Raw genomic sequence first — 21444 nt, 5'->3', positions numbered from 1 at the left:
CCACCGCCCCCCGGGCACCGCGGGGGGGGCAGGGCCGGGGGCCGGGCCGGGGCCGTCGGAGCTCTGCGGAGGGTGGCTCGGCCCCCGCGTTTCAGGAATTGCAGCCCGGTACCGGAGGCCCAGAAGCAGCGGCGTTATTAAATGCTCTTTATTTGGTATCTGCAGCCCGTACTTGCATAAAGGCCGCGTCTCTTTACATACAATAAAGCTACCAAGGCAAACCCCAGCGCCTGCCCGCCCCACACCCCACAGGACGCTTCTGATTTTTGTTTTTCTTGGACAGGCGTTACGAACATCAGCACATCTCTGCTTTGAACAGCAACAGCCGTGGCTGCCGTGCTGGTACTGGTTTACAATTTCACGTGCACAAATCCTCAAGAAAGCTTTTAAAAAGGCAAGTGTGCAGAGAATCTGTAAACTTCTGCATCATCGGTCATTTTCTGGAACCTTTTATTATGTCCAAGTAACTATATATTAGATTCTGGATGAAGGTTTTATTAACACCGTATTGGAGCTCCGTGACGTTTCAGAGGCCCAGCTCTAAGTCCTCCAGTTCCTGAAGGAGAGCAGTTTCTTTCTGAATCTTCTCCAGCTAGAACAAAAAAGCACAAGGTAAGACAGATGGAGCTTCTTATACAGGAAATCAAAAAAGCTGAATTTATGAAGGTAACTTTGGAGTTAGCCCGTAAAGCTAGAGGTACAGCGACAAATGCACACCTGGTGCCTTACCCCGCGGTATCACCCCTTACACCTACAGTATTTAGTTCAAAGAACGCCTGACTCCGTGCTTGAGCCAAGGGGTACTGCAGGCTGAAGCGATCCCATGTGCAAGAAGCGCACAGGGGTATCAGAGGGGGCAGCACAGGGGAGTTCTCACACTTGTTTGGCCGCTGTACATTGGCGTTGTTTGGTCGGTGTTAGTACTCATTTCCACATAACGCACAGGAGTGGCGTAACAGCAAACATGGCCCTATGATGAATCAAATGGATCATTTGATGGGGGTGCAGCAACAGAGGTGGGGACACCAACTAAACAAACATCAGGTTTGCTCTCTGTGCATTTTGTTGAATGCTTGCTGCTAGGAACTGTCTCTGATTTTGAAATTGAAAGGATGCATCACATCAAAATCTTACAAAATCTAAACATAATCATCACAAAGCAACACACACCAAACACCGGGGTAAAAGTCCAACACAAGCAAGCTACCCAAATCTTCACAGTACCTGATTCTTTTCTAGCTGCTTGCCAGCAGCTGCTTGTTCTTTCAGCTGCTCAATTGCCTTTAGTTTCTGTGAAAATAAATGTGTATAGGTGAACCAAGAACAGAAAAAACAGTCTTAAAGTTCCTGCACTTGCAATTGTTAGATTTACCAGCAGGCAGTTCTCAATATGGAAGGGACATTTCCTTTAAGCATCTCCAGATGCTCAATCCAGTATTCCCCACCAATAAAAGAGAGATTTATTTTTTTTCCCCCCAAGAACAAGACAACCTAGAGAACAGGAACGCTTAGTTTCTGAAACCAGAACACCATACGTCATCTGACTGAAGGGCCAAATCCATTTCAGAAGTGACTCCTACAGCATCGCTATCCCTCTTCACCATGTATGTTCCTTGGAGGCCCAGGACATAACAGAGGACTGTGAATAGCAGGAGGTGGCCAAAAGGAGAAAAAGCCCTGATGGATTTTGCAGGAATGGAGAAGATTCTCTTAGCCTTAACTGAGCAAATTCCATTCTAAAATTACTTAAATCCAAGAACTTATGAGACTGGCAGTAAACTTTGCACTCATACCAGTTAGGAAGAAACTCAAGCCATGAATCTGAGAAGGGAACAGTGATACAAGATTTAACAATGTTCAAAAGCTTGCTCTCTCCCTCAAGAACACAAAACCAAAACAAAACACCCTTAAGATTAGGGGAAGTAGATTTGTCTTGCTTAGAATCAAAGCATGTTCCCAGATCATCCTGGGCTGGTGAACGCAGACCAAGAGCAGGAAACTCCCACGGCTGCCTTTATAAAGCATAAAGGCATTTAAGCTATACTCAGTTGTGAGGATTTTGTTGCACATCCAGCAGTATTCATAATTGCAGGCTGGAATGCATTTCCATGCACCTTTCCGTAGCTTCTATGCTGTCTAGACTGAGATGACCTTCAAGAGTCTTGACAAGTGAAGACCTTCTACTATTCTACAAAATGAAAAAGCCAAGGAAGTTGGTTTACAAATTCAGGACATTACTATCTAAGTAAACGCTATCCTGTTGAGCTCGGGTCACCTTACAATCAGACTAGACCTTAAAAAACATCTCTTAGAAAAGTCTGTTGTTCATTTAAGAAATCCCCTTGCCTTTTTTAAGTTCTTTATCTTCTTGTCAGTTTCAGGATCTCCTGATGTCACAGCAGGCACAGCACTCCGTGGTGTGCTCTGAGACGCTGAGGACTGTGTAGATTCCTGGTTGCTATCAGCTTTGGCCTCCTGTAAGCAGATTTAAAAAATAATAATAAATCACATTATCTACAGGAAATACCTTAGATTACAGAAGGCCTGAAAAATCTTTTTCGTCATTTGAACTGCTCCATTTTGTATTTCTTCCTCCTCCGATTTGCTCATATTCTCTAAGATTTGTATGTGCCTTGCTACACTATTTCGTATTACCCATTATATAGGTAACGGCTTTCCTTGGAATGTCACTCATGTTTCTTCTTTAATTTCTACTTCATGAAGACATCAACCATACAAAGCATAGGAAAACACCAGTAAGGATGACATGACAGACATATACACAAATATTTTGTAAAGGAGACTGGTGGGTCATCACCTCTTCGAGACAAAGAAAAGGCTCAAAGACAGTGTAACAAATTCAGGAACATAAGCTCTTGTTGTAAGAAATTATTACTTCAGAAGTCTGTAAAATTCGGAGTGCTAATACCAAAAGCTGATTTTTATCTGCTTAGGTGAAGAACAGCAAAGAAATGAAACAGAAGAACAAGTTCTCTTTGGACTGCCCTGGTAACACGCCTCAGCCCTGAGCTGCAGAGCAAGCCCATTCTCACTTCTTACCCAAGTCTGGAAAGAACCTTGCAGGTGAAAAGGCAGAATTGCGTATTGACATTCACTTCATCTAACACCTGCAGCAACCAGCCTCAGCTGTTATTTTTAAGTATGACTAAGGCAGATGCAAAAGAATAACTAACACATCTACCGCCCTCCCCAGAAGTGAGCACATGCAAAATCAGTGGATGGGTTTCAGGAAAACTAATGTCATTGCTCTGAGACTGATCACTGGCATTGTGAAAATTAGTTTAACATTATCCTTAAAAGAATTACTTTTGCAGTACCTGTTTAGCAGCTTTCTTTGCTTCATGTTTCTTTTGATTTTTGAGAGCTGTTTTAGAGAGTGGCTTTTCACTGCTTACTGACTGTGGTTTCATGTTCTGAGGTGGCTCATCCTCATGCTGCAGGATAGGCAAAATTAAGTTTTGAAACCTCTATTCCATGTTGGTACAAAAAAAAAACAAACAAAAAACAAACAAAACCAAACAAAAACTTTCCAAATTTACTTAAGACAACACCGTGCACAAAGCTGAACTGTGATGGAAGAAGAAGTACGTGCCCTTCAGCTAGTGGAAGGCTAGTGGTAAAAAGGAGTTCAAACTCCTCCATTCTCAAGTTTTCCCTTTTAGGTGGTACTGTCTAATATTTCCTGAATATTTTACACATGTCCAGCAAAAGAGCAAAATCATTGTGTTTTATGGAGGTGGGGGAGGAGTGGAAATCAAACAGGAATAGAACAGCTTGGCGTTTTGCTTTTGCTGAGAACTTTTTAATCAAGCTCCCTGTGACAAGAAAGAAAAAATGGGTCACCGGGTTGTTTTATAGCTGTTGCTTTTGTTAGTGGAAAGAGTTAATTCTTTACCTCCCCCTCCCCAGCTCCTCAATTAACAGTTAACACATATGACAAGTTGGGAGCAGAGAGCAGGCTGGTAAACTGGGACCTATCCTAACTCAAGTACCCAATTTCACTGTAAACTAAATTTATAGTTTATTGTTCTTGTGCGTGTCGCAGAGAATGGCTTTAAAAGTCTGCAAACAACCTTGTGAAAGAACAGTGTTTGGACAAAAGAAAATTCTGTTCCTAGCACAAATTCTTGCAAACAGTGAGCAAATAATTGGTCGAAGAGGACTGCTAAGAAAACCTCTCAGGAAAAACGTAATACTCCTGTCACTTGGGTTACTCTTCTAATGTTCCTTATAAAAAATATACACATATTTGAGACCAAGCTTCAAAGATAGGCAAAACAATGAAACAGAACAATTTAGTGCATATACGGCAGTCTACTTACAAGCTTGGAACTTGTCACAGGTTTGTTTCTCAAGGCTGGAGGTCTGTATGCCTGGGCAGGTTTTGGCTCAGCACTCGGCAATTCACTCGGAACTGCTTGGTACTTGACTGCTTTCACTGGGAATACTCCATCCAAAAACGGCTGCCAGAAAACTTGCCACATTTCTTCATTTGATGGAACTTCATAGTGGTGTAAAAGAGAGCCAGTGTAGTGCCATATCTTGTAGCCATTACTGACTCGTAGCCTGGGAGCACAGGTAGCGGTTACAATGTGCTCCCCGTCAGGACACCAAGCGAAGTATGTGGAATCCGAGGCTACTGGTTTGGAAACGAGTTTGTAGCTTTTAACGTCCCACACTTCCATCTGTCCCCTGAGATTTCCAAATCCTGCTAGTACTAGGATGTGTCCGTGGGGGCTGTAGTAAGCAGCATTGCGAGGACCGGTTCCAAAATCAAACACAGGGTCACATTTCAGATTAAAAACTGTTGCTTTGGCAGGCATAAAACCATACACAGCACAAAACTCGACTGAATTGGGGTTCCAAACAACATCATAAATAGGACCATTTTTAGCTAAAGGAAAAGGAAAACATGCAGCCATTGTTATGAGATTATACTGTTTCACTTGCACCAAAAAGATACCAATGATTCTTAACTCCACGCTTTGCTAAAATCCTAAAATCTAATTATTGACTGAAAATGAATTCTGCTAACACTTACAGTAGAAACAAACAATAGTCTCATAATTTTAGTTAAGGTTTGCAACAATAACTGCAGCCATTCCAAATTACCTCTCTGGGGTCAGCATCAGCACTTTAAGCATATGGTTTCATGTAAAAAAAATCCTTTATCTGTTTTCCTCATTATTCAAGAATGGTATCTCAGGACCATCTCAAACTGTCCCACTGGAAACCTGCAAAAACAGGAATTTTATACCAGCTGGATAATAGTTCCTCTTCTACTCTATAGCATAGCTAACTTTGTAGAGCTAGAAGTGTTGACTTAAGTTACCTCTGCACCATGCTCCTGCATGGTATTTTTAAGGACAGATTGTGAAGCGGGAGAGGACAAAAAATGGCTTCACACATACTGACTAAAACTTGCTATTATTGGAAGCTATTCTGGGGGCTAGCGCATTACGAGATACTGAACAAATGGTGGATCAGTGATCTCAACTCATGTTAAGATACAGAAGGATGAATAAGACCCGTAGGTCACTATAACACTCCATAATCTGATTACCTTTACGTATGTTTCAGGTAAGTGCCAAGTGCATTAATGCTAATTCTTAACCTCGAACATTGACTCAAAATATCCAACTGAATTGAACCATTTGTTGTTACTCTAAATCCTCAGTATCTTCAGGAACCTCCGCATCTTTCAGCTGTGCATTCACACTGCATGCTTCCCCTCTTAAAGCTTTTCAGATAATGTTACCCCAATGCAATTGCAGAGGTAGAGGTCTGAAAGAAAATTACGTTTCTACAAGTTTCATGGCAGCAAGCTGCTGGAGAGATTACAGCAGCTTTATATGGGCTTCAGCAGCTAAGGCAAAGGCTGTAGCACATACTAGTCAAAACTGAACACCCCGCCCCCCACAATGCTTCTGTGAAAAAAGCTTCAAAACTGGACCTCGAAAGCCACCAGATGATACAAATCATAAGATCATTCAGGTTGGAAAAGACCTCTAAGATCCACAGGAAATGAGGCAGCACTCACTCCGAGTGCTCAGTATTTGCTTTCCTTAGGAAAGAAAAAAAGTTTTACCCTTTATCCCCCTTGAAAATTAATAGCTAAATTAAATTAGAATTAATGACAGACCTCTTGTTAAATAAAGATGCATTTGAAGTAAGTAACTTCAAAGGTCAAAGAAGGTTTTAATAAGAACGGAATTTAAGAACTAGTGTTCTTAATGCAGTAAACTGCCCCCAGAGAGATTCTAGACACTGAATTGTAACCGATTACTTTTCCTCGCAGTCAAATTAGCAACAAAGAGAAACGGGGCATAGTACTTGCAAACACAAGTTTTGCTACAGAAGGCAAGCTGGAGATGTTACCCTGATCAACGCTAGTATTGAAGGGCACATAGTCACAATCTCTCTGACAAAGTCACTTAGGTATTACTTGTTTACATCATCACATGCCCAGCGTTTTGAAATTTCACAACTGACTCGCTTCTTTAAAATCCCAAGCAAGAAAAGTATTTAACATAACAGCAAAAACTTAAGATAATGGAAAAAATACTACCCAGAGGAAATTTATGAAGACTTTCAGTACAAACAAGACACTGAAAATGAGTGCTTGCTCCTTCCAGATGGACATTACTGCCAGTATCAATCGCATGCCTAACATTGCCTGCAGGATTGTTCCATTTGGTAAAATACCTGCCTATTTCAGATCCTCAATCGTTGCACTGGCTCTGTTGTCCAGGTCCTTCCTCAGAAAGAAAACACAGTTCCCTTCCTGTGCACTCTCACAAGTAGATTATTTGTATATTTTAACTGAAAGCGCGTGCTCTGTGCTGCTGCCACTAGGACAACGGGTATAGCAAAGACAACAATTTAGCTACCGAAAACATACTGCAGGTTAAAAGAACACTTTTTAAATAATATTGCTTTTTAAAGAATGCTTCATTTTTGTAAAGAATACTTCATTACACTGACAAAAAAACACCATCAGACATTAAGGAAAAGCTGGTGAAGCAGCAATTCCCACTACTGAGGGCTCTAATGCCATGAAAAATTCCCAAGAGCGACTTACGTAGTTGTACGACCGCACTTTCTCCATTCGTTGCAATGTAGTGCAGAGTTTGCTCTCCATAGTACGAAGCACCTGTTTTATCAACTTCTGTACTAGCTATTACTAGCACAGCTGTGGCTAATAGAATAGACAGAGTTATTTCCATACAATTACTAAAAATAACAAGCTTTTTCACTAACTACCATGCACGAGGAGACATTAACTTAATAATGAACTTTACAATTAGTTGCACGCATATCAGTGCTTTTATCATTCTATTCTTAGTTGAGCTTTTCATAAACCCAAACAAAACTGGTATGTTCCTTTCTCAAATTTAAGAGTACAAGCCAAGGTACTACTCATTTACTACTGGATTATAAGAAAGTGAACAAACTTTTGCAGCCATAAAAAGATGTTCAGTAGCAGCAAGAGCATCTAATGCTTTTTATGTAAGGCAAAAAATAGGCATCCTGATCAGTCCTTGAATAAAACGTATCATCAACAGCTTTTGTATGTACATCTATTTTATGCAATCACACAGAAACCACACGTGGGCTATGTAATACCTTCCCTGTATTCCAAACAACGTGGGTTGAACTAAAGAACTTTTTTTTTTTTTTTAATATTATTCAGCCTGTTGCTCTCAAAGAGCAAAGCATGCAGAGGACTGTGCAAGTCATCTCAATCATGATTACATCTGTTTATACAATTTTACAGAACAGCTTACACTCTGAGATAACCTCACATTTACAGCTTAAATATTTTACCACAGAACACAAAATTAAATTTGAATTCGTTATTCACTTGCAAAATCTTCCAACACGTGAAATAAAAAAAAAAAATGAACAGTGCATTAACATTAATGGCTACCTTTGGTATTTATCTGCATATGCAAATAAAATGTAAAACCCACATAGTACACAAAGTAATTAAATGACAAATGGACAGAATGTCAGGTTTAAATATAGAGCTGCTATACCTTTTTTGTTCCATAGCATTGTCACCTTGTCAGCTTTAAAGAAACTTTTATTGGCAAGTGCAGACTGAGGGCCACTGAAGTTGGGATACTGGTAGAGTCTAACGAACGACGGTGCACCTTTACTGCCTGGAACATACACTGCAACCTGAAACAAAGTCATGAGATTTTATTGCAGACTATATTCTTGGTAGCACATAGCTTTGGTCCATTTACTACTCATACACTGTACTAAAATTGCAGTATTTTTTGGAACAAAAAAAAAGTTGGAAAAACATCCGAAGTACCTTGGTTGGCTGTGCTCCTGGAGATAACACAAAATCATTAACCTTTTGCAAATGCAGCTTATTTGTAATAGTGTCTGCAAAAAAAGAAGTCACAGATGCGATGACATTAATGACAAAATGTCAGCCTAGATTACTCAGTTATACCTTTTCATGAGTCTGTATCATGGATAACAAAGAGAAGTATATATAACAATAAAAGATTTATTCCACTAGGCAAGCAAACTTTAACCTCCCACTTCAACAAAGTAGAGGTCTGACGAGACCTGTTTTCTTTATTGGCATCTCCCTCTACTGAATCCACATATTCCACCAACAGTAGTAAACTTCAAGGAAAAAAAAAAACACCTGTAGCTTCACAGCCTCAGTTTTGCCATCAGTATCAGTTTTCTAAAGAGGCATTTTCAAATAGTTCATCGACAAAATACACACAACACAAAGAAGTAATCATCGATAACGTTCTCTACTGAGAATTTCCTCTCTATTTCCTACTCTCTATTTCCTGAATCTCATTAAATGTAAAAATACAAACCCAAGCCTTTTTATCTGAAAATGTGTTTCATAGCAAGTAAGTATTAAAAAGATAAACTAAACAAAAAAAGAAAACATGCTTCGTTAAAATGTAGCAATTTTGATTTTCCAGAATTAAAATAGAATGCAGATAATACTTCAAATAAAAAACAAGCAACAGAAGAAATGAGAGGAAAAAGTGGAAATTGAAAAAAAAAAAACAGAAGATGCCTACACAGATCGTAATTAAACTATCTTACAGAAACATTTGCTTACTGAAGTTGTTGTTCTCAAAGAAGTGCACTTCATTGTTTACATTCCTGGCACAAATGCTTTCATCATCTGCCCAGCAGGGACACCTACATTTAAAGAAAAAAAAAAAATTAGAAACAATGAGCATTGCTCATCTTCAGCAGTCTAGCATTTTTTCCTCCTATTTTACATCTAAATATGCTCAATCACAATATATTTCAGATGGACAATTGACTCTTGCCATCTGATAAAATATACAATTTACCTTGTATAAAATATATAACTGGACTTCCGATTATCACCTGCTCAGCTTTCTTTCTGATGCCAAATGATAGGGGATCTACACTAAGAAATACACAACTGTAACGGTGTAAGAAGTACTTAGCATAGTTAGTTGCTTTCAGCTAGTAGCAGGAAACATTTTGAAAGCTAACACCTCACCAAAAGCCCCACTTACCCGTATGAGATCTCAGAAGCCACATTTCTTTGCAAACATTAAGCACCTGGAAAAGTTACTTACCAGTTCTGCATCTTTTTCTGGATGAAAGACTTCAAACACTTCCCAGTTTTCACATCGTAAAGTTGTAGGTTGGGCACCCCTGCGGTGCCATCTTTAGCAGCTGCAACAGATACATGTATTAAAGTGGTGATCTCCTGGGATTAGATGTGCTTCACCACGATGACATTCCACCTCGTGATTCTACAAGCATCTAAACGTGCATCAGCTTCTTACAGGAAGCACCCCACTCCCTAACAGACAAGGCTCTAGGTTATTAATTGCTTCACCTGTTAACGTAAGTCTTCCTGCAGTCTGCCAGCGTTAGTTCTTATGAACTAACATTTGGAAGTGTAGGGTTCCCACTGCCATTACAAGACTATGGCTACCAACCCTAAGACAGCTTTTTAAATGCATGTTTGTGTTGGTTTTTGCTTGTTAGTTTTTAAATCAAGAATGCTCTCTTGGCAAAGAATGGAAGGAATATTCTACACTATTACGCTGTGTTCTCACAAGAATCCAACACATTTTGTCCAACACATTAACAGTCACAGCTGGATCTATAAGCCAAATAAAACAGCTCTACTTGTTTTAAATTTTATTTTTTATTTTTTACTCATTCTAGATATTACTTCATAATTCGATAAGACCGAGAATAGCTAAACTAGGCACATCAACTCCACACAGAGGCAGAGGAGAGAATAAAGCCCTCTGGACAAAGGAGAACACCTATGTTAGCTGTGCCCAGCAGAGGACATGACTCCTGATTTTCTTTGTCTATACACAAATACAAACTGCTTGAATGGCGTGTTGTCAAAACATACTCTGCACTAAGATCAGTTAGCTTTCTTTGGAAACGTGCAATTTACTTAACAGACAAAGAGTTGGTACATGTACTGATTTACTGTTGGCAAAAAATGGTCAATACCAGATGCTTTCAGAAGATGCCACCCCTCCCTCCCTCCTCCACTCTATATTTGATTAGCCACATGCTTTTTCTGTACACTTTCCATGCTGCTCTTTTAGGCAGTGAACATGCTACAATGGCAAACCAGGTAAAAAAGTCTGCAAACCAAATTAAAATGTGCACGTTACTTCTATATTACTTCTATGTTACTTCTAGAGTGGGTAAAATACTCACTTGTATAGGCCTGCCATGTGGCTAGAACATTATTCTTTGGTGAGAATTCAAGGCAAACTACTTTTGGAAGATCAAAGGAACGCAGTAATTCAGCACTGGTGACATTAAAAATATTCACTCTGGAACCAAAAAATGGTATTATCAATAAAACATGCTTATAACAGTTAATTAACTGCCAAGGTAACTTTTCATATATTTGACTCTCCCAGATCTGTTCCAGATTTGGCTGGTGTTGAAGAGATGATTTTTCCTCTCGCTTTTACCAAATTTTTGAAAGAACATGTTTTAAAACCAGATATCCAACCAGGACAGAAACTGGCTCCATGAAACACTGGTCAAAACGTATCGCATATTTTGATCTGCAACGCTTTGACTCTGAGTCAGAGACAAGGTATACTCCCTCCGTGGAGAGTCCATCCATGCTTCCAGCGTTAAAGTCGAGAAAAGGCCAACACAAAGATCTAACTGAATCCAAACATGCATTTGGACTACGTATTTTAAAGGTCTTTTTAAAGGTTTCAAGAGAAGTATCAGGAAGTAGGAACAAAAACCCCAACTAAGTCATATCAAGATTCCACAGAAACGGAAGCATTATAAATATGAGTAAAAGAGTATTTTTTTCATCTACTATTCAGAAAACAAAGCCGTTACTGCAAACGGCATAAAAATTAAACTGCATTTAAAGCACGTGCAAATGCTTTCATTAATAGCAATGGCCTTCACACACATAAGGTAAATGTAACATGATTGACTCAATTTACTTTATACAAATTAAATGATTAGGATCATAAATGGAACCAACTTTTCTCCATTGCACCAGGCAAAGAGGGAACCGTCCTTGCTAAAAGTAACAGCTTTGCAATTTTTTCCAGAGTCCCTAGAGAAATAAGAAACGCACATTAGTATTAAAACGCACTGCATAAGGTATCAAAAAAAAAAAAAAAAAGGTAAAAGAAACTCAAGTTTCTTCCCGCACCCCTTCGTAACAGAAGCAGTGTGATCTGCTCAGCAACCCGCCAGCTGGAGCAGGTGATCTCTGCAGGCCCCTTCCAATTCAGCTGTTCTGTTCTAGCTGTTCGGTGATTACTATCTAAGCAATTACACGTCAGGCAAGGGTAAAGACTTCAAAGCCACTGGGGCTTACTGAACAACACGAAAAAACATTTTTTTCATACATTTTTCACTTTTAGTCAGCATTTACTTCTCAGAAGAAAATCTGAGAAACAGAATCCAGTCCAGATTTGGACTCACTGACCCCTGTGGGTCCCTTCCAGGTTAGGGCATTTCTTCTATGCACAAGGTCACAAACCGTCGGAATAGCAGTACCTCTGGAACGCCGTACTCTCTGTGAACGCAGGCGGCCCGTTCACCATGTAAAGCCCTTCAGATCCTCTCACTGGAAAAGTAAACAGAAGCATGCTCATTCCCACGTCAGAAAACTGCCCAAAGACCGTAACTTGTGACCCCTGAAGCCCGCAAGTACTTTTCCCTCTTCTTGCAGTTTAGAGTTAGCAAGAACGAAGGTTGTAAAGGAACGTGCGGAATATCGGAGGCTGACCTGGCTTCACCCCACGGTAACTGCAGGATTAAAAAAAATAACAGGGAGCAGACCGAAGTCAGACGCCCGCAGCACCACTGGTGCCAGAGCAAAGAAGGGATCAGGCGCTCAGTGCCGGGCAGGGGGAGGCAAACCCAGGTGTTGGATGGAGCTGGAGGCCGGGGCCCCGCACACCCCGCTGGGGCTGTGCCCATTCGGGAGCTGGGGCTGTGCGGGGACGCAGTTCCACAGGCTCCGTGGGCAGCCGGTGCCCGCACGCTGTCTCGCAGCAGTCGCTTTTCTCACGTTTCAGCACCACTCCCTGCGTTCCAGCCTGAGCTCACTGCCCACTGTCCTGTCAGTGGGCACCACGGCACAAAAACCTGCCTCACCTCGTAGGATGACCTCAAGCTACAAGAACTGCACCTGTATGAGGAAGGAGGTGGGAAAACACCTTGTCCTCACGCGGCTGGCGGCCCTCACGGCTCGGCCTTTTTGCAAGAGGCACTTGCACAAAGCCTAACGTGCACAACTGCCACATCCTCCATCACTGTGAGGCTACACAATAGTCCTGCACAATGGAATCACAAAGAGCTGTCCAGATACTCCCCAGAGCAAGGATTAACTACCTAAACACAGGACGTGCATTGCCAAAGGACGATTATGTCGGATTTTTTTTTTCGCTGACATGAGTCTGGATGTGCCCTGGAATTCATTTCAACATTAAAGTTCAACTTAAAAAACAAAAAGCACGGAAGAAATACTGATACAAAATGTGCTCCAAATTTCATCTTTTTAGGAGAAATTGCCATGCTTATGGCACTAGAAAATAAGCACAAAATAGACAGACAGTCAGTGCAAAATCATGCATTTGGAATCGTTATATTGTGAATAAAGCTTTTTTTTTTCAGGTGGTTCTGTTACAAGCATGTTAGAATTGAAAATTAAACCACAAAAGGGGCAATTGCTACACAGGTATTAGCTGTGGTTTAAGTGTTTTCTTGGGATATCAAAGCTGCACACTTCTTGAGTCCTGGATTTTCACAGAATCACAGAATTGCCAGAGGCGGGAAGGTGTAGCACACACCCAAAACCAGCACTCGGCCTCTGAGAGCCTTCAGAGGGAAGCAGAGAATACGTCCATGACGTTTGCCAAGCTGATCTGCAGTATGTCTATCTCCTCACTGCATGTAAATAAAAACAGTCAGAGGTACGTTCTTACAAAGGGCTGTGCCAGAGATTCAAAAACTGTTTCCTTCTTGTTCTGAAATATAAGCACATATTATTACTCTTACATTACATATTACTCTTATATTCTGAGTATTCTTGCTGGCTTTTTTTTAAACAGGCTATGTAAGATTATTAATTAGAGTATAAATAGGTCAACGCAAATTTCTCAAGTACATCAGAGGTCTCTGATACCATTCTGCAAATAAATCAGCTTCTGATGTAAACGGGCATTTGTTGCAGGAAGGCCCCAGTCACTCTCGATATGGGACAGAACGATAAAGCACAAGCTTGTTCAAATGAAGAGGGATTAACAAAAATAACAAGTCCTTCACTGTCTCCAGCAAGTGTCTGAACTACTGTACGTGAAATGTTTCTCACAAAAAGTCCAAACATTGCAGGGACTCCGCAGGTAAGATCCTACTCATTTCAGTAAGAGGTCCTCATGGGGATGATTTACAGGTGAAGCCCACAAGCTACAAGATCCAATCTCACGATGCTGATCAAAGCAACTGATCTCTGGCACGCTTCATAATCAAGCTCGACTCCTGCCTTCCTACAGAAGCAGCAGATAGCAGCTTTTAATGTAAGACTTCTAGATCAGAAACAATCAAAACTAAAACAAAAATCTCTAAGTATACACCAAAAAGGCACAGCACCTCTGCTTTAAAAGCTAAGGCTAACAGCCTGTGTAAAATGGTGACATTTGATCAATCTACGGACGAAAGCTGGGGTGAAAGACTGCTTCCTCACCAACAGGGCTCAAGATACCACGACTCGCAGCAGCTCCAGCACAGCTGCAGACGCTGCCGCTGGGTTGTCTCAGCAAGCAGCAGGTCTGGCAGCACGCAGGGGGCTGCCCAGGACCCCGCAGGGCTCCCGCTCGGCCTCCTGATCACGGAGCCGTCGCGCAGCCACAGCAGCGCAGTGCCAGGAGCCAGCCCTGCCTGCAGCCACCCTCACGCTGCTCCTCGGAGCTGCCTCTTTACTTGCTGCGTATCCCCACTGCGCCTCTCTCCTGCACCTCAGGAACGATCCGATGGGCACGTTTTAACCCGGAGCGCGTCAGTTTGGCCAAACCCCTGCGTGCACAGATCGCTGCTCTCCGTGCGCCCCAGCACCCGGGCAGGGCCGGCTGCAGCCAACTGCCCCGCACCGGGCAGGGGGCAGGACCTGAACCTGCAGGAGGCCGCGGGCAGCAACGCGGGGCCGGGGCCAGCCCGGACAGCGGCACCCCCCGGTACCCCCGGAGCCCCAGCACGAAGAGCCCCGCTCCTGGAGCCGAGCAGCGGAGGCGGGCACAGGCCGGCGCCCTCCCGCCACCGGCGGCTTCACCGGGTTAAAGGAGAGGGGCGCGGAGCAGGGCCGCGAGGCGGCCGGGACGGCCCCGCAGGGACAGCGGCGGCACCGGCACCCCCGTCCCGCCCCGTCCCGTCCCGCCCCGTCCCGTCCCGTGCCCCCGCCGGGGGCGGCCGAGGCCAGGGCGGGGGGGGCCGGGAGCACGGGGCGGGCGCACGAGGGCAGCTCCCGGCGGGCGGCCGCGGCGCAGGGCGGCACAGCGGGACCCGGACCGGACCCGGCCCTGCCCCCAGCCCCAGCCCCGGCCCCGGCCCCGCCGGCCCCGTCCCGGCGCCCACCTGCCAGCAGCGGCGCGGGCGGCGCCATGTTGGCGCGGGGCCGGTGTCGCTTCCGCTTCCGCTTCCGGGTGAGCGGCGGCGCGGCGGCCGCAGGGAGCTCCACGTCGCGCGGCGCGGGGGGGGCGCCGCCGGGCGCGTGACGCCGAGGGAGCGCTTCCGCCCTGTGCGGCGCGCGCGGCCCCGGAAGCGCCGGAGGCGGGCGCGCGGGTTGGCGGCGGGCGCCGGGCCCGCGTCACGTGGTGGGGCCGCGCTTCCGGCGGGCGGCGCCGCGCGGTGCTGACGCTGGCAGCGGGGCCGCAGCGGGCGCAGCGCAGCGCAGCGGAGCCGGCCCGGCCCGGCCCGGCCGCACCATGGTGGCCAAGCAGCGCATCCGCATGGCCAACGAGAAGCACAGCAAGAACATCACCCAGCGAGGGAACGTCGCCAAGACCTCGGTGCGCGGGGCGGGGACGGGACGGGGCCGAGGGACCGGGATGGGGCTGGGGGCCGGGGCTGGGGCCGGGGACGGGGCCGGGGCCGGGGCTGGGGCCGGGGCTGGGGCTGGGGCCGGGGCCGGGGCCGGGGCCGGGGCTGGGGCTGGGGCCGGGCCGCCCGGTGCCGCCCGGTGCCGCCCGGTGCCGCCCGGCCCGGCCCTGACGCTGCGCGGTGCCCGCAGAGGACGGCCCCGGAGGAGAAGGCGTCGGTGGGGCCGTGGCTGCTGGCGCTGTTCATCTTCGTGGTGTGCGGATCAGGTGAGCGCCCCGGCCCCGGCCCCGCCGCCGCCCCCCGCCAACCCCCGCCGGCGGCCCCGCGGCCCGCTGAGCGCAGCCGCCCGCCCGTCTGCTCTCTTGCAGCCATCTTCCAGATCATCCAGAGCATCAGGATGGGCATGTGAGGGCTTCCCGAGCACCGCGACCGACTGCGCCCCGCGCCCGGCCGGCCCCGGCCCCGGACCCCCCGCAGGACGACGCCCGGCGCCGGCCATGCCTCATTCCAGGTCCCCTCACGAGTCATTCCGAGTTTTCTAGTCCGTGCCGCAGTGCCTTGGAAAGCACCACATGTATAAAGCAATAAAATTCTATTGTTGATCTACAATCGTGGACCTACTTATTGAGCAGAGCACGCCTCCGTGTTCTGCGCACACCTGCTAAGCTGTACGCAGTGTAGAGACCTGGGACCCGGCACCCGTACGCGCCGGTCTCGAGACCTGTGTAAGCCTCTGTATAGCTGGAAATGCTCTCGTTTAAAGTTGGAAGCCAGGATTTCTGTAGTACCAGAGTACAGATTTAAAGCATGTTCCTGCCGAAGCAGTCGGGCCGCACGGCATTCTGTTGCTTATCTAAGTGAATCGTCATCTCTGTGTGTGTAGACCAGCACTGCAGCATGTGGCAGTGCATTAGCGCTCAAATGCTTATCGTGACAGAAAACTCTATCCTATACCTCTTGTTCTAATAAATAGAAAATGCTTGTTTGTATAGCTCGTGGGAGTTACTTAACTAGCGACCAGCGTGACCGAGCAGCAGCTGTTTCTGACATAACCCGGTGCTGAGGTCTCACAGACTGCTCATCAGCGAGGGCGAGAGCTACTGAACTTCTCCCGGCGGCAGGCTGTGACTTTGCTGTAAATACTTCTTGGACAACCTTCGATGAGTCGTGCTTTTAAATTTTAAAATGTTGTACGGGGATGTTTCGTGCAGGTACCGGGAACCCTGCCCCTCCTACCCACAGTTCTGCTTTTATGCCTAACATCTGCGGAGCGTGGTGTGTCTCGCGATATATGCTCTAATCGTGTGTAAGGTAAATCCTGCTTTCAGCTCTGTTTCCTCTAACGATGGATCCACCGCTAAACTGCTTCCCTATGGATGGTCACAATTCCTTCTTAGTAACGTTGAAATACCAAGCGAAACCCTCCCTGCCTGTATAGAAGAATGTAACTTAAAATCACAATAGAAATGCTGCTATTGATCATACGTTATTGCTGATGGCCTCGGCTCTGCGGCGGCCTCTCCATGTCTGTTGCGATAAGTGAAGGCAGGCTTAAATCGGCCTGCTGTTGCATGCAGTTGCTAAAGGAAGATTATTTTTTTTCAGGTTTCTTAGAAATTTAAAATCTGGTTACATTACTAGTAATAGAAAAAAGTTTCTATAGAGATGAATTACGTGTCTGTTAGCTGTGAAGGAGCAGACTTCTTGCTGGTGTGAGTTGTCACCTTTCCATTTGAAGTCATTGGAACTGGTGTAAGCCAGCACGGCCCAGGCCGTGCCCCAGAATCCAGCCATGTGGCGTAGCGTACGCTCCTTATTCCTGGAAGCTCATATTTTGTAACCGGCGGGGGAGGGGAACTCTGTATAATCTCTTATTTTAAATAAAGTTCTTCTCAAATGTGAGCTGTGTTGCTTCTGGGGTTGGCAAACCGGTGCCTTACTGGGTGGTGGGGCCGCGTCACGCCAGCCTTAGCTCGGTGACCGTCCCCCCTGGGCGAGGGGAGCCCCCCGCAGCAGGCACTGCACACACCTCGGGCAGGCCTCGGGGGTCCTGCTTCTGCCCCAAGCCTCGCTCGGGAGGCCTCAGAATGGGCCGTGCTGCCCCCTCACCACCATGCCCAGAGTCTGATTAAATGTGTAGAGGACTGCTCGCTTTGGTGTAAATGTGGAACTCATCAGTGCTTGTGATGCTTTGCCTAGCCAGGAGCTGAGCGTGCTCTTTCGGTTTCTAGCACCACCAGATTCAGAAAAGCAGAAGCATGTTGTTAGTCATGTCTGAATGGAAGGACGTGCAGTAGCTGCTTTTGCTTGTAATTACAGTACGAGCAGCAAGCCCTGTCTGAGAGCCGGTGCCAGCAATGACCTCTGCCGGGTAATTACAGCTTGGCACATTGTGCCCTTTGGAAAGTGCTGCTGGATTTAAACCAGTGTGCTGGGTTCTCTGCATTAAAAATGTCAGAGCTGAGCACAGACCCGGTTACGTAAGGGATGAGGAAGCTCCGTAGTTAATGGGCTCGTTAGCAATCAGCTGGCAAAACAAGAGCAAGGACATTTTGCAGGTGACGTGGTATCAGATATCAGCAAAGTACACGTACAGCTAAGGAGGGCTGCAGCACAGAAAGGCAAGGAAACCACACTGCCTTTTGCAGCAATTACTGCTTGGGAGTCCGGCCTCCGTTACGTGGGCGGTTACATTGGGGCGTCCTACACCCGGCGGTGCAGGGTGAGCCCCCTACGCCCCACACCCGTACGCCCCACATGCCTGCAAACGAATGCTCGGGGACGATGCTCGTTTGTCAGACCAGCTTGATCACAACGTATGGGCAGCTGTCGGAGGGTGGGCCTGCCAGCTTTGAGCCATTTGTCTTTAGAAAAAATTTTGAGTGGTATCAGCGCTGAGGGAACAAGCAAGCAGCTGCCATGCCCTGTTGTTCCTTCCAGGGAACAGGTCTTTATTTCAGAACAACTTTGTATTCAACTACAAAACTTGACTCCGTTCCTGCATATAAAGCTGCTAAAAAACTTCCCTTGACCAGCAGGCTCCACAGACTGGGGCAGATCCCACGCTGTGTGCCACTGCGCGGCCCGGGAAGCCGAAGCAGCCGGCGCCCGGGCTGCCCGGCTGTGGGAGAGCCCAACAAATGGGGCCGGGGCTGCGGGGGCCGGTGGTGCACCCGGGGGGTGGGGGGGGGCTCCCGAGGCCTGGGGGGAGCCATCGGCCCTCTGGGCTTGGAGAGGGGCAAGGCGGAGGAGCCGGGGGGCCGCGGGCAGGAGCCCCGCTGCAGCACGGCCGGGCACGGAGCAGCGCTGCGGGGAGCGGGGAGCTGAGGGGCGCAGGGCCCAGCCCCGCCGCGCGGGGTCCCGGCAGCTCCCGCTGCTCGCCCCCAGCCTCCCGGGGCCGCGAGGCCGCCCCGCAGCGGGCCCGGCGCCTCCTGCCCGGCCGCGGCGGCCCCGCCGGTGCCGGTCCCGGAACGAGGCCCCGGCCCCGCCGCGCGGCGCCGCCTCGTGGCCGGCGGCTCCACAGCGCCCGCGGGCCCCGGGCCCAGCGCCCAGGGGGTTCCCCCCCGCCCCCCCGCTCCTCCCGGGGGCAGCGCCGGGCCCGCAGCTGCAGCGGGGCCGCCGCAGGCCGCGAGTGCTCCGCTGCTCTGCAGAAAGGAAAGAGAAGCGTTGGGGCAGCGCTGCCACAGGCCGCACAGAAACAAGTCGGAGCCGTTCACAGCAGCAGCGCAGCGGCAGGAGGGCGGGTGGCGGCGCTGGGGCCGGGCCCGGCGGGGAGCAGGGAGGCGCCCCCCGGGATGCGGCCAAGAGAAGCGCGGTGAATCGCGATCCTCCCCCAGGTCAAGGCGGTGACATTCCAGATCGCTGCTGGACTGAAACCTTACCTTATCCCCACGATGTGACCGCGTTATTGAAGAGAAAAACTTCTTCAGCCAAGACCGGCTCCCTGCCAGCTACACACCCGGCCCGGGCAGCCCGGTAAGGCTGCCACAAGCCGCGCCAGCCGCTGACAGGGCTGGGCGCAGGCACCTCCGGCAGCCTCTGCAGCTCCCCCCGCTCCTTTCCCCACAGCCGCAGGTGCTGTGTAGGGGGGATGAGGGCGCACCCCTTCTCACCAACCTGCTATCCAAGACTTTGTCTGAGCTGTTTCAGAACGTAGCGCCTGCCCCCACCATACCCTGCAGCGGCCAGTTCCAAAGTTCACTTTCTGCTACTTCAAAATAAAGGAAGACGTGAATGGAAACTTGTTTTTTCTTTTAAGCCGGTCACCGGGTGCTCCTCCTCCCCATCCATGAGCTTCAGTGACCCAGGGTCTGCACTCACCTCGTTCAGCACCCCTGGAGATGCTCTGACCGTGTTGCCTTCCCTTCCCTTCCCTTCCCTTCCCTTCCCACCCAGCTCTCCTCAGCGTTTCCTCCACATCCTCCATCACTTTTACAGCTTCTTGCATGTTCTCTCATACACTTTCTGAGATGCCAGGACTAATCCAGAACTGACAGAAAGCTAAGGCTTGTCAGTTTAAGACCTTTTTGCTCTAGCACGCCTTTTGATGCGGACACCATTCCTCCTCTCACCCACACCAGGCACACCCACAGCCACAGGGTCCACCTAATTTCCGAGTATCACAAGTCGAGCAGCTGAACTTCTCTACTCACTACGCTGAAGCGATGGAATAATGCCCAAGACAAGGAAGCGCAGCGGCACTGCTGCCTACCAAAGCACAGCATCACCTCCAACTGCCCAGCTGCACACAGCTATTTCCCCTAACGCAGCCGTTTTCCTGAGACCACCCGAAAGCCCCCAGCACTGGGCTTGGCCATGCGCAGCCACCCCCATGCGATGCAGGCGCTGCCTGGCAGCGGGCTGCCTTGGCCGGCTGTGACACAAAGACAGCAGAGGCAGGCTGTGCAGCAGCAGGACGCCGACTGAACACGGCTGTACATAAAGCCTGACAGCAAGACGATCACTGCTGGAGTCATTCTTCAAGGTCTCTGAAATCAAATGTGTAACAGCATCAGGATGAACACCGCGTGCTGAGCAGCTGTTACTCCTTTCTCTCTCCAGGCAGCAGCCTCAGACGTCCTCTCAAGAAGAGAAAGCAACAATCCAAAGACCATCTTCCGAGCTCAGTTCTGCCGCTTTATAGTATTCTCAGTACAGCAAGCAGTGGTATTCAAAGCTAAATACAACTTAACACCAGGAGAAAAACTAGATACAAAACAACAAAAACCCCTAACAGGAGCAAAAGCAAGCAAAGGATTAGGAACAGGATCAGCTTAACCTTGTCTCACCCCCCATTTCCAGCAACGTTTTTTTCTTTTCACCCACAATTAGGTGGATCTACTTGCCCTTTCAAGGCAGAGCATGCACAATGGCAACTCCACGCAACAGGATTACAGAATTACACAAGGAGAGATGTATAGAAACCAGGTCCATGGGAGTGCAGAAACGATCAGGACTTTTCTCAGTCCAATGGGCTTGCTTTTCTACTTCTACCATCATCAGGACACCAACAACTCCAATGTTTCAAATGCCTCCTTACTACCTACAATCCTTAAGAATGGGAAACACTGTACCTGTATATAGAGTTTGCTCCCCACACAAAAGTTTGAATCAATTACTCACCTGAAGGGAGGCTTCCTATACACCTAATTCCTAAAATCTCTTTTTACCAGCCAATCGTATCAGACAGGAGCTCCAGACACTCGTATCCTTGCTGTGCAGCCAGAGAGCTTTTGCTCACACTTGAGGGAAAATAAACTTCGCTACTGAAATAGTTTGTTTTCCAATTTTTATGCAAAACTCTTATTTCACTACATGCATGCTTATAGCAAGCCAAGA

At 47.5% G+C, this 21444-nt stretch overlaps 2 protein-coding genes across 3 annotated transcripts; one reads left to right on the top strand and one right to left on the bottom strand.

Annotated features, from left to right (window-relative positions):
• Positions 1–132: 132 nt before the first annotated feature.
• EIF2A (eukaryotic translation initiation factor 2A) lies at positions 133–15320 on the bottom strand. Of its 2 annotated transcripts, none has more exons than XM_068691938.1 (14): positions 15142–15320; positions 12067–12136; positions 11543–11617; positions 10741–10859; positions 9624–9723; positions 9128–9210; positions 8345–8418; positions 8061–8205; positions 7103–7219; positions 4344–4915; positions 3339–3455; positions 2347–2475; positions 1225–1290; positions 133–592 (listed from the first exon to the last, which is right to left on the bottom strand). In XM_068691938.1, the coding sequence occupies exons 1-14, from the start codon at positions 15167–15169 to the stop codon at positions 527–529; spliced, it is 1761 nt and encodes a 586-aa protein (XP_068548039.1). In that variant the 5' UTR covers positions 15170–15320; the 3' UTR covers positions 133–526. The 2 variants fall into 2 exon arrangements, with proteins under 2 accessions (XP_068548039.1, XP_068548040.1); XM_068691939.1 differs by lacking the exon at positions 15142–15320 and adding an exon at positions 14258–15057.
• A 50-nt stretch (positions 15321–15370) lies between these two features.
• Positions 15371–17508, top strand: SERP1 (stress associated endoplasmic reticulum protein 1). The gene is made up of 3 exons (XM_068691969.1): positions 15371–15575; positions 15797–15872; positions 15975–17508. The coding sequence occupies exons 1-3, from the start codon at positions 15492–15494 to the stop codon at positions 16013–16015; spliced, it is 201 nt and encodes a 66-aa protein (XP_068548070.1). The 5' UTR covers positions 15371–15491; the 3' UTR covers positions 16016–17508.
• The last annotated feature ends 3936 nt before the right edge of the window (positions 17509–21444 follow it).

The sequence above is a fragment of the Anas acuta genome, chromosome 9, assembly GCF_963932015.1.
Source record: "Anas acuta chromosome 9, bAnaAcu1.1, whole genome shotgun sequence".
In the NCBI taxonomy this organism is placed as follows: Eukaryota; Metazoa; Chordata; class Aves; order Anseriformes; family Anatidae; genus Anas; species Anas acuta.
The sequence above is the reverse complement of the archived record's forward strand: the minus strand, read 5'-3'. Positions and strand labels throughout refer to the sequence as shown.